General features: G+C 32.1%; 1 protein-coding gene across 1 annotated transcript in view; it reads left to right on the top strand.

The window, feature by feature from the left end:
• LOC100368844 (cilia- and flagella-associated protein 337-like) overlaps positions 1–13370 on the top strand; it is a 70775-nt gene that overhangs the window by 17945 nt on the left and 39460 nt on the right. The window contains exons 2-5 of the mRNA XM_085498154.1: positions 5757–5810; positions 12196–12276; positions 12613–12678; positions 13052–13222. Of these exons, the coding sequence (XP_085354280.1) occupies positions 5757–5810; positions 12196–12276; positions 12613–12678; positions 13052–13222 (372 nt within the window). The remainder of the gene's footprint in view (positions 1–5756; positions 5811–12195; positions 12277–12612; positions 12679–13051; positions 13223–13370) is intronic.

The raw sequence follows: 13370 nt of genomic DNA, 5'->3' as shown, positions 1-13370 counted from the left end.
CGACGCGCTCAACCATTACAACGTGGCAGTCATTTATTTAGTAACTGTGTTTTGTCGTTTTTTTAAAATTATTTCTCTATTTTATAAATCAATAGTGTCTAGTAACCTGCTAAATAACATGACGATTCAGCCGTCAAAATTTGATTTTGTCCAATGCCGGGGTCCAGCGACAGTGTACAAACGTGCTCTGGTGACGGTGACGACCATGGTGACTAGCTATACCAGACCGGACATATTTCGCATCTGACTCAACCCCATGCAACAAACTTGATACTATGTGTTCATTCTGGTCCATTCTTCCTCGACGAACAAGTACATAAGTGGCAATTTAGTCAAAGACGAGAAAACAGCACGAGAAATTTGCCTTATTTACACGTATCGGCAATGCAAGCTGCCCAGCGACTTCCCCTACTGACGTCACAAGGGGAATTTCTGTATGCAAATGAGAAGCTAATGAGGAGCCTCGTTTTAAAATAAACAAAAATAAAGTTTCCGTAGACTGAGTTAAAACATATTTTTTCACTTAAAAAAAATTATTTATGCTTAGAAACATAAAAAATAATAATATTTATGTATCAATAAATAATTTTAGGCGTGAAAATAGCAGCCATTTCACAGGCACTTTAATGTTAGTGTGAGGTGACAGTTTATGAAATTTCCTAGCTCAATGATTGTTATGTCATCCGTCCGTCCCCAAGTTGCTTTTATTGTATTTAATATTGTTGATCATGATTTCTCGTTCCTTTTTGTATAGATTACAATTGAGAAGAAAATGTTTTTCGTTTTCAATTTCCTGTTTGTCACAAACTGGGCAAATTCAGTCCTTCGCTAAAATGTTATTATATCTGATCCTTTCGATTTTAATATACTGCTGGGAGGTTAATTTGTGTTTGAACATTTATTAACATATGTACTGGCCAGAATGTCACCTGACATATTGTTTTCAATTGGTAACGCAAGGTCCATTTTGGCTCAGTATCACATCTGTTATAAAAAAAACAAAAAGAAATTTATGAAAAATATAGTTAAAATTTGAAAACATAAAAGTAATCTGCATGGTGTTTCTATAAACACAATGTCTGTTTAAATATAAATATTGCTTAAAAGACAAATTAATAAAAGTGTTATTATATACTTGCGCTAATCTAAAAAACCAGAGCTTATTTGACATGCTCTAACTACCCCCTCACAGTCAACATTATGGTGATAATTAGTTGACTCTACAGGTCAGAACGCCTAGCGCCCTCTGTGGTACCTATGTTTAATGCCTACAGCAACATGCATGTATCCTTTTTATGTTAATATCCAAATGAATAGGAAATGCTTTTAATGTAATTCATACATAAATAATTCATCTCTGTAGAAGACTTACAGCGAGTAGTTTATCACTGAAAGCTAGATAATTTTCCACTTCAGTAACTTTAAATAGATTTGCTCTTTATTATGACAATTGAATTTTAGCATTTTTTTTGTAATTGTATGAATTTTTTCACATATTCTTCTATATTTTTCTTGGTTTTTAACAACAATTTTCACCAAAGTGACAACATTTTGATCAAAAGTATTTTGAAGTCTTATTTTTCATGGAATCCAGCAAATATGGGTAAAGGTTCAGAACATTCACTGGAAAAAAAAGACAATTAACATAGTAAGAACTACTTCTTATTGATTGATTAACAGACAAAATTATTATCTTTCCTACTCAAGTGTTAAAATGTAAATTAAGATAATTACTTTATACATAACCTTTGACCTATGATTAGTCTGAAAATTGTAATTTTTGAAGTGTGAAGTGAGTGATTAGTCTATGTCAACATCATGCATCGTAAAGAAACTTCATCACGAAGGATATTAATTAATATGTATTTTAAGCCTGTCTGACCTGTTACGATTTACTAGTAGCTAGCAGAGAAGGATTTCAATATTTGTAGTTGTCATGGTTTCCTATCTGTATCACTCAAGAACACCTGCTTGCTCTTATGTATAATTAATAAGTTTATGCTGCTTGTGTTTTCTGAGTGTCGGCTGTGTCGGTGACAACGACATCAGTTGTTAGCATTTTGACACTGATTTTGTGAAATGACTCAAAATATCGGCATTGATCCAGACGAGTTTCGAAGGTTCATGAAGGAGGTAAGCAATCAGGGATTTAAAATTATCTTTTAATTTATTTGTTATTTGTAAAATTGTTGGATCTCTAAGTGATGTGGCACAGTTTTCGTTACTATTTGTATTTGTGTCTCTATCATTTTATATCTTTAGGCAACCTTCTTTCCTCAACGTTTTTCCTCGCAATAATGATAATTTTAGAAAGGTCAAATAGAATTCATTCTTAAATAATTTTCAAAATTTCTCGTATTATTTTATGAATTATTTGTTTTTGTTTGTTTGTTGCAAATATCTAACAGCCATTTCTAATATTGACTATTCAGTGTCACAACTGAAAATGTGACACGGTTGTTGATTGCTACGCATGAACTGACATGAAGTTGATTTTATTCTTGCTGGAATATTTATATATCACATAAAACAGAGGTTTTCTTCCATGTATATGTGAAATCTGTAATATATAGCTGAAATTACTATTTCTTTCAAAATTTCCAGGCCATTTGAGCTTATTCTGTTATTAATATAAATTAATGATTATATTAAGCTTGAACTGTTATTAATTTTATTTATTAAATACATTGGTACATGATTAGTGAGATTTTAAATTAAACATATTAAATATTCATCACTGTAGCATTTTGCATTGTAAACTAGGGTGTATATGTCAAAATATCTGGTTTATTTTGAAATGAAATAAATTTGCTTATTTTGTTTTGCTGTTTAGGAGCATATAATGGCTGTAAAACCTAGATAAATGTATTCATGTTACAGGTGTTCGTGTACTTACATCACAGATTTTTAGTTTTTTGTTTGAATTTTTGAAAATTTAAAGAATATTTTTTTTTGTGAAAAGTAATAAATGTAATAACAATATCAGAATAAGAATAAAAATCCACCTGTTTGTGTTGAATTCAAAAAACAATTGATTTACCAAAAATATTTTTTTTTACATATAACTTTGTACATCCTTTTTTTTTGACGCAAATATTGTAATAGTCTGTAGCAAGCTTAATTTAGTCTGTCTGAACAATCAATTCTAAACTTATATAACAATGATCATAATAATAACAATCATCCATTTTGTACTTACCATAGTTGTTCTATTAGAAGCAATTCTTTATACAGTAACATCTTGGGTGCAATTATGCTGTTTCTATTTGTATGCTTTTTGATGAGAAACTTTACATATTTGGCACATATGCTTGTACAGTGTAATAAAGCAAAAATGGTATTCTCTGTAAATCTATGAATAAATTAAGGCAAATGTTCATAGTTTTCAGTGTGAAATTAGTCCAACCAAGAATTCAGCTAGAATTGCTGACCACGTCAACAAATACCATCTAATAATATTGCAGTTATTTTGTAATTTGTAATTTTATTGAAATAAATAAATTAATTCTTCTCATCACAAGGAAAAAGATTATTATAGTTACTTGTACCTGAGCGTGCTCAGTTCACCTCATATCAGCAAGGTTGTGTGTTCATTCTCTCAGCTTACTGCACACCCAGCAGTAGGTTCAGGAGGCATTCTATCAAACGGGAACAATAAAATCTGTTTGTGTGTTGTTCCAGTCTTTGGTGAACACTAAATATCTCTTGTATGCTCATTGTTTATCTGATGATGTTTTCTTTGTCTCATGTCAGCATTCGTAAATGTGAATAATAAATAAATACATATAAAATAACAGATTCTGTTCAAACATGGTACAAAAATGTATATACATTTGACATTGTGGAAACTTTATTGCCTGTCATTTGATTTTTTGAATTAGGTTTGAAATGGCCAAATGGTGGCTATATTTTTTGAATTAGGTTTGAAATGGCCAAATGGTGGCTATATTTTTTGAATTAGGTTTGAAATGGCCAAATGGTGGCTATATTTTTTGAATTAGGTTTGAAATGGCCAAATGGTGGCTATATTTTTTGAATTAGGTTTGAAATGGCCAAATGGTGGCTATATTTTTTGAATTAGGTTTGAAATGGTCAAATGGTGGCTATATTTCATTGTGAAAAAGACAGTTCTGGATCCACATCTCTGACATGTGTTCAAACATCACTCATACATTACATATCATATCGGACATGCATTTTTATCACCATCAAAAATGGCTGGCTGGTAATCGTCTATTTTCAATGAACGCACAAAACCATATCTCATACATGTAGTTTGATATCATAGATATTGCTTTGGTAGTCATGTGATATCTCCTATGTTTAGTACAAATGGGCACTATGTCATTGACAATGTATTTATGGTTATATAGAGGCTAGCTAGTTCTATGATTGCTTTGCACACAGTAAATGAGCAAGCAATCGTCACGGTAATTCAGTGGCGAACATAAATCCTCTGCATTACTACCTTAAGTTGTAAAATTGTAAAATCCTCAAATGCAATTTAAAAAAATGCATATTGGTGAATGCATGGAACACTCAGTACATACCAATAGTGAGAATATTCAGATTGATTATATTTCAAACAGTTTTTAGTCACCGGGGACTTGTGTTTTGCCCTGTGTGCGTCCGTGCGTCTGTCCGTGATTACCTGTATCTCGAACATGCATGGACCGATTAAATTCAAACTTCACTCATTTATCACACATTCTATGGGACATATGCACATGCATTTTTTTTCATGATCCGATTAGCGATAGCCGAATAGCGGCCATTTTAAGGCCGAAAATGCATCAAAATCGCACATTTTCACCATTCCGGACCCGGATCTCAGTTATGCATGGACGGATTTTGTTAAAATTTGGTACATACATTAAACATAATAGGACCTTGATGCACGTCATTTTTGGGGGGGGGATCGGGTTTGAAATAGCCAGCTGGCGGCCATTTTGTTTTAAAGAATTCAGTTCTGGATCACTATCTGAGACATGCTTGGATTGATCGAGTTCAAACTTCACACACACAAGGTACATCATGTCACAAATATGTATGTGCATTTGTTTCATGATCTCATTAACGATAGCCAAATGGCGGCCGCTTTAAGGCCGAAAATGCATTGAAATCGCACATTTTCACCATTCCGAACCCGGATCTCAGTTATGCATGGACGGATTTTGTTCAAATTTGGTACATGCATTAAACATAATAGGATTTCGGATTAAGTTTGAAATGGCCGACTGGCTGCCATTTTGTTTTAAAGAATTCAGTTCTGGATCCGTATCCAAGACATGTCTGGATTGATCGAGTTTAAACTTCACACACACATGGTACATTATGTCACAAATATGTATGTGCATTTGTTTCATGATCTGATTATAGCAATAGCTGAATGATGGCCATTTTAAGGCCGAAAATGCATCAAAATCACATATTTTCACAATTCCGAAACCGGATCTCAGTCATGCAAGAATGGATTTTGTTCAGATTTAGTACAATGTGTTGTACATATGCAGGTGCATTTCGGTCATGATCTGCTATGTTACTCAAATATGAACGGAACGGGGACGTGTCATTGACAATGACTTGTTACAAAAATAATTTGTCTAGTCATTAGAAGAGCTATGTTTTGGCATTTTAGGATACATGTTAGAAACCTGATAAATAAATTCTGTGTCTACCAGTGACTGTCAACATTGAAATGTGTTCATATCATTTTGTTATTGTTAACTTGCAATTTATATATTATTTATTTTCAGATTGAAGAGAAAATAAATCTTGAACATCTTCACAGTTTAAAGAAATATTTTGAGGTAAGTTCTTTATTTTTTTTAAATGAATTAATGCTATGAATTGTATGTAGTTGTGTTAGTGTGAGATCTATCTTTTATATGATGGTTATACCCATGTACACATATGTGAGTATTTCAAGTTGCTCTGATGCGTATGGAAAATTATATTATGGAGTGAATATCATAAACTGTTCACTACCAATGTAAGCTAATGTATCCTTCCAAAAATTAATTCTGTTCAACTGTCTACTTACAAATATCTATTCATTTTCAATTCTTGTTCTTAAAATTGTCATGAAAGCAGCAGTGCCTTGGTGAAATCTTCAACAAAATCTTCCCATTTCTCATATTTTTAAAAATCTACACTATGTGTGTATTGCCATACAAATAAAGTATCCCGCGGTTCATCAGTATAGCGGGAAACTATTGTCTTCACATGATGATAACAGCCAATTGTTGGCTTTATGTTAATCACATGATTTGTACGTATAAAAGCAGAAGTCTGCGGTGAGCAATTATTCTATGCTGGACTATCCTCAGTTCAGTCGTGCATAAATATATTTTTTTTATTTATTAAGTCTAATTTAGCATATTGGATGAAACCCGAAATCCACCCTCTGGCACACATGACAAGGCTAGGGGTACAGGTTTTCAGCTGTATTTTTCCTCAATAAGGGGTTTTTATCTCTGTTTTTTTCTGGGCGGCTGTGTGCCAAACAAAGGGGGAATATGCATTTTGTTTCAGTTAATTTTCATTTTCAAGTTTATTACTAACTTTTCAGTAATGCAAACTTATGGCGTTTTTGTAGAGTACAAATAAATGGTTGGTCGGACTGTCTATGTGGCTAAATCCTGCAACCTTACCTTATTGATACCGTGTATTGCGTATTATTGAGTGGATGTGCAGTCTAGTGAAGACATCACAATCTACACTATGTGTGTATTGCCATATAAGTCACAATCTACACTATGTGTGTATTGCCATATAAGTCAAAATCTACACTATGTGTGTATTGCCATATAAGTCAAAATCTACACTATGTGTGTATTGCCATATAAGTCACAATCTACACTATGTGTGTATTGCCATATAAGTCAAAATCTACACTATGTGTGTATTGCCATATAAGTCAAAATCTACACTATGTGTGTATTGCCATATAAGTCACAATCTACACTATGTGTGTATTGCCATATAAGTCAAAATCTACACTATGTGTGTATTGCCATATAAGTCAAAATCTACACTATGTGTGTATTGCCATATAAGTCACAATCTACACTATGTGTGTATTGCCATATAAGTCAAAATCTACACTATGTGTGTATTGCCATATAAGTCAAAATCTACACTATGTGTGTATTGCCATATAAGTCAAAATCTACACTATGTGTGTATTGCCATATAAGTCAAAATCTACACTATGTGTGTATTGCCATATAAGTCAAAATCTACACTATGTGTGTAGCCATATAAGTCAAAATCTACACTATGTGTGTATTGCCATATAAGTCACAATCTACACTATGTGTGTATTGCCATATAAGTCAAAATCTACACTATGTGTGTATTGCCATATAAGTCAAAATCTACACTATGTGTGTATTGCCATATAAGTCACAATCTACACTATGTGTGTATTGCCATATAAGTCAAAATCTACACTATGTGTGTATTGCCATATAAGTCAAAATCTACACTATGTGTGTATTGCCATATAAGTCACAATCTACACTATGTGTGTATTGCCATATAAGTCAAAATCTACACTATGTGTGTATTGCCATATAAGTCAAAATCTACACTATGTGTGTAGCCATATAAGTCAAAATCTACACTATGTGTGTATTGCCATATAAGTCACAATCTACACTATGTGTGTATTGCCATATAAGTCACAATCTACACTATGTGTGTATTGCCATATAAGTCAAAATCTACACTATGTGTGTAGCCATATAAGTCAAAATCTACACTATGTGTGTATTGCCATATAAGTCACAATCTACACTATGTGTGTATTGCCATATAAGTCACAATCTACACTATGTGTGTATTGCCATATAAGTCACAATCTACACTATGTATGTATTGTCATATAAGTCACAATCTACACTATGTGTGTATTGCCATATAAGTCAAAATCTACACTATGTGTGTATTGCCATATAAGTCACAATCTACACTATGTGTGTATTGTCATATAAGTCACAATCTACACTATGTATGTATTGTCATATAAGTCACAATCTACACTATGTGTGTATTGCCATATAAGTCAAAATCTACACTATGTGTGTATTGCCATATAAGTCACAATCTACACTATGTATGTATTGTCATATAAGTCACAATCTACACTATGTGTGTATTGCCATATAAGTCAAAATCTACACTATGTGTGTATTGCCATATAAGTCACAATCTACACTATGTGTGTATTGTCATATAAGTCACAATCTACACTATGTATGTATTGTCATATAAGTCACAATCTACACTATGTGTGTATTGTCATATAAGTCAAAATCTACACTATGTGTGTATTGCCATATAAGTCACAATCTACACTATGTGTGTATTGCCATATAAGTCACAATCTACACTATGTGTGTATTGCCATATAAGTCAAAATCTACACTATGTGTGTATTGCCATATAAGTCAAAATCTACACTATGTGTGTATTGCCATATAAGTCAAAATCTACACTATGTGTGTATTGCCATATAAGTCACAATCTACACTATGTGTGTATTGCCATATAAGTCAAAATCTACACTATGTGTGTATTGCCATATAAGTCAAAATCTACACTATGTGTGTATTGCCATATAAGTCACAATCTACACTATGTGTGTATTGCCATATAAGTCAAAATCTACACTATGTGTGTATTGCCATATAAGTCAAAATCTACACTATGTGTGTAGCCATATAAGTCAAAATCTACACTATGTGTGTATTGCCATATAAGTCACAATCTACACTATGTGTGTATTGCCATATAAGTCACAATCTACACTATGTGTGTATTGCCATATAAGTCAAAATCTACACTATGTGTGGAGCCATATAAGTCAAAATCTACACTATGTGTGTATTGCCATATAAGTCACAATCTACACTATGTGTGTATTGCCATATAAGTCACAATCTACACTATGTGTGTATTGCCATATAAGTCACAATCTACACTATGTATGTATTGTCATATAAGTCACAATCTACACTATGTGTGTATTGCCATATAAGTCAAAATCTACACTATGTGTGTATTGCCATATAAGTCACAATCTACACTATGTGTGTATTGTCATATAAGTCACAATCTACACTATGTATGTATTGTCATATAAGTCACAATCTACACTATGTGTGTATTGCCATATAAGTCAAAATCTACACTATGTGTGTATTGCCATATAAGTCACAATCTACACTATGTATGTATTGTCATATAAGTCACAATCTACACTATGTGTGTATTGCCATATAAGTCAAAATCTACACTATGTGTGTATTGCCATATAAGTCACAATCTACACTATGTGTGTATTGTCATATAAGTCACAATCTACACTATGTATGTATTGTCATATAAGTCACAATCTACACTATGTGTGTATTGTCATATAAGTCAAAATCTACACTATGTATGTATTGCCATATAAGTCAAAATCTACACTATGTGTGTATTGTCATATAAGTCACAATCTACACTATGTATGTATTGCCATATAAGTCAAAATCTACACTATGTGTGTATTGCCATATAAGTCACAATCTACACTATGTGTGTATTGCCATATAAGTCAAAATCTACACTATGTGTGTATTGCCATATAAGTCAAAATCTACACTATGTGTGTATTGCCATATAAGTCAAAATCTACACTATGTGTGTATTGCCATATAAGTCACAATCTACACTATGTGTGTATTGCCATATAAGTCAAAATCTACACTATGTGTGTATTGCCATATAAGTCACAATCTACACTATGTGTGTATTGTCATATAAGTCACAATCTACACTATGTATGTATTGTCATATAAGTCACAATCTACACTATGTGTGTATTGTCATATAAGTCAAAATCTACACTATGTATGTATTGCCATATAAGTCAAAATCTACACTATGTGTGTATTGTCATATAAGTCACAATCTACACTATGTATGTATTGCCATATAAGTCAAAATCTACACTATGTGTGTATTGCCATATAAGTCACAATCTACACTATGTGTGTATTGCCATATAAGTCAAAATCTACACTATGTGTGTATTGCCATATAAGTCAAAATCTACACTATGTGTGTATTGCCATATAAGTCACAATCTACACTATGTGTGTATTGCCATATAAGTCACAATCTACACTATGTGTGTATTGCCATATAAGTCAAAATCTACACTATGTGTGTATTGCCATATAAGTCACAATCTACACTATGTGTGTATTGCCATATAAGTCAAAATCTACACTGTGTGTAGCCATATAAGTCAAAATCTACACTATGTGTGTATTGCCATATAAGTCACAATCTACACTATGTGTGTATTGCCATATAAGTCAAAATCTACACTATGTGTGTATTGCCATATAAGTCACAATCTACACTGTGTGTGTATTGCCATATAAGTCAAAATCTACACTATGTGTGTATTGCCATATAAGTCAAAATCTACACTTTGTGTGTATTGCCATATAAGTCAAAATCTACACTATGTGTGTATTGCCATATAAGTCAAAATCTACACTATGTGTGTATTGCCATATAAGTCACAATCTACACTATGTGTGTATTGCCATACAAGTCAAAATCTACACTATGTGTGTATTGCCATACAAGTCAAAATCTACACTATGTGTGTATTGCCATATAAGTCAAAATCTACACTATGTGCGTATTGCCATATAAGTCACAATCTACACTATGTGTGTATTGCCATATAAGTCACAATCTACACTATGTGTGTATTGCCATATAAGTCAAAATCTACACTATGTGTGTATTGCCATATAAGTCAAAATCTACACTATGTGTGTATTGCCATATAAGTCAAAATCTACACTGTGTGTAGCCATATAAGTCAAAATCTACACTATGTGTGTATTGCCATACAAGTCAAAATCTACACTATGTGTGTATTGCCATATAAGTCAAAATCTACACTATGTGTGTATTGCCATATAAGTCAAAATCTACACTATGTGTGTATTGCCATACAAGTTCAAATCTACACTATGTGTGTATTGCCATACAAGTCAAAATCTACACTATGTGTGTATTGTCATATAAGTCAAAATCTACACTACCGTAGAATACTTTATTTTCGCTTGGAATTTATTTTCGCTATTTTCGCTGAAAGGATGATTCCGTGAAAATAAAATCCAGCGAATATACTTTTTTTTCTATATTGCACATTAATCTCATCTAAAATCAGTGAAAATAAATTCCATACAAAACGCCAAAAAAGCCTTTTCAGCGAAAATAAATTCCAGCGAAAATAAAGTATTCCACAGTATGTGTGTATTGCCATATAAGTCAAAATCTTTGAAAATTTAGAAATTTTAGAAAATACAGAGATTATAAAAAACATTTACAGACTATATCCATAAAAGGAAATGTTTTATGAAGTCATTACATCACTGATAAATTAAGTGTAAAGTAGATACAAATCTATATATATTGTCTTTATATAGTAACTAAGCTTTAATAGCTTTACATGTACACAAAATGAAAAATACTTTGATAAAAATGTCAATAAGTTGGCTGATTGTTTTCAGATTTAAAGAGAATTAAACGAGGCTAAGGCCAAGAAAATTAGGAAAAAAGTTTTTTGTTTTTTTAAATCGTTCAGAATCAAATGAATATAAGAACTGAAATCCATACAAAACACTGAAAGAAGCGGAGATATTTGGAGTTGCAGTAGTGAATAGAAAACACCAGTGAAGTATTTTATTTGGCAATAAACATGGATGTATTTCACACTTAATATCTGGGTAGCTAATAATGTTCACATTCTAACAAAAGACGTGGTAACACACAACAACCAGAGAGATATTTGGACACTAAGTTGGACTTTTAGTCACACTCATGATCATTGCATCAGTGAAGGGTCTATCTTAATATTCAATGGAGGATTTTTATATTGTGGTATGTAATGGGATATGCATATTTGAATACAGTCAGGAATTATTTCTTATGTATCCTGTATCATGCATATATGTGCAGTAAACAGGTGGATTTTTCAGATCCAAAATCCAATATGTATGTTTTTGTTGCTTTTTATCAGTAAACAATTTCTCATAACAGTAACATTTATAATAAAATCATTTTAAAATTGGTGGAAAATCGTTAAAAAATAACATTAACATGAATTTATTTGTATAGGCTGCTGATACAACAGGAAGTGGAACACTGTCTTTAGAAACATTTAAAGAGGTCATACGGAGTTCACTTGGTCTCAAAAAGGTATTGTACTGAAACTTTAGTATTCCTATTGTGTCTCTATGTTCTATGGTGTCAGAGTGGCCATTTTATTACTTAGTCTATTTTGTTGACAATGCTCAGACTGATACATATTTTGATATAGATGTTTAAATCTTTCATGAAGAACACTAATATTTTTCCCAAGGGTAGACTATACTATAATACTATTTTTCTATAGATTTTCACTGATTTTCACTGTATTATAGTACTGGTAATTAGTAGATTAATGCATGTGTTTAACTTAACCTACATTAGACTGGATGATGGGATATTTATGTAAATGACACACAATTAACATTTGTTGTTCTTTGTTTTCAGAGTGATGAACAGATTACTGCATTGTTTATGAAAATAGATTCACTTTCAGAAGGTAGAATAGCTTGGGTAAGTCATGCTTCCTAATGAGTGTGAAGTTACCAGCAGATTCACATTCCAGCAATAAAATTGAATAATTAACAAAATTAAATAATTACCCATGATTCAATAGTTATTAATCAATTGTCATCATTGATTGTAAGTCTGAATCTCTTGTTCTCAAATGACTATATATATCAAAGTTTTAGATCTATAACAGATATAAGTGAACAAACCTATTCATGGAGAGCATGTGTCTATAGGGAGGTACACATGTCTATTGGTAGTACATTGAGAATTAAGCTCCCAGGAGTGGATCAAGAGTGCTTATATGCATTGGGGAGCATATGTAAAAGGCAATTGCTATAATTTAAATTAATTTAAGTTTTGTCTCTCTCACTAGGATGAATTCTGTACGTACATGCAGTTGGAATATGCCGAAAAAGAAGACTCTTATCTACGACAGAAACAAGTGTCTTTTCAACTTCCAGCAACTATTGAAAGCACACCACATAGAGAAACCATACTTAGAATAAATAACATGTCAGATGGTATATTTGTAGCTGTTAGTCAGGTAAGTACATTGCCCATTACAATGTTGTGGGTATATAAATCATCCTATTGAAGAGTAACCAAAATGTACAATTTTACAAATTATCAAAGTATTAGGAAAAATGTATAAGATTTTGAGATCAAATCAATTTAAATCAAATAAATCTTAG

The sequence above is a fragment of the Saccoglossus kowalevskii genome, chromosome 4, assembly GCF_978046115.1.
Source record: "Saccoglossus kowalevskii chromosome 4, keSacKowa6.1, whole genome shotgun sequence".
Taxonomy (NCBI): domain Eukaryota; kingdom Metazoa; phylum Hemichordata; class Enteropneusta; family Harrimaniidae; genus Saccoglossus; species Saccoglossus kowalevskii.
The sequence above is the reverse complement of the archived record's forward strand: the minus strand, read 5'-3'. Positions and strand labels throughout refer to the sequence as shown.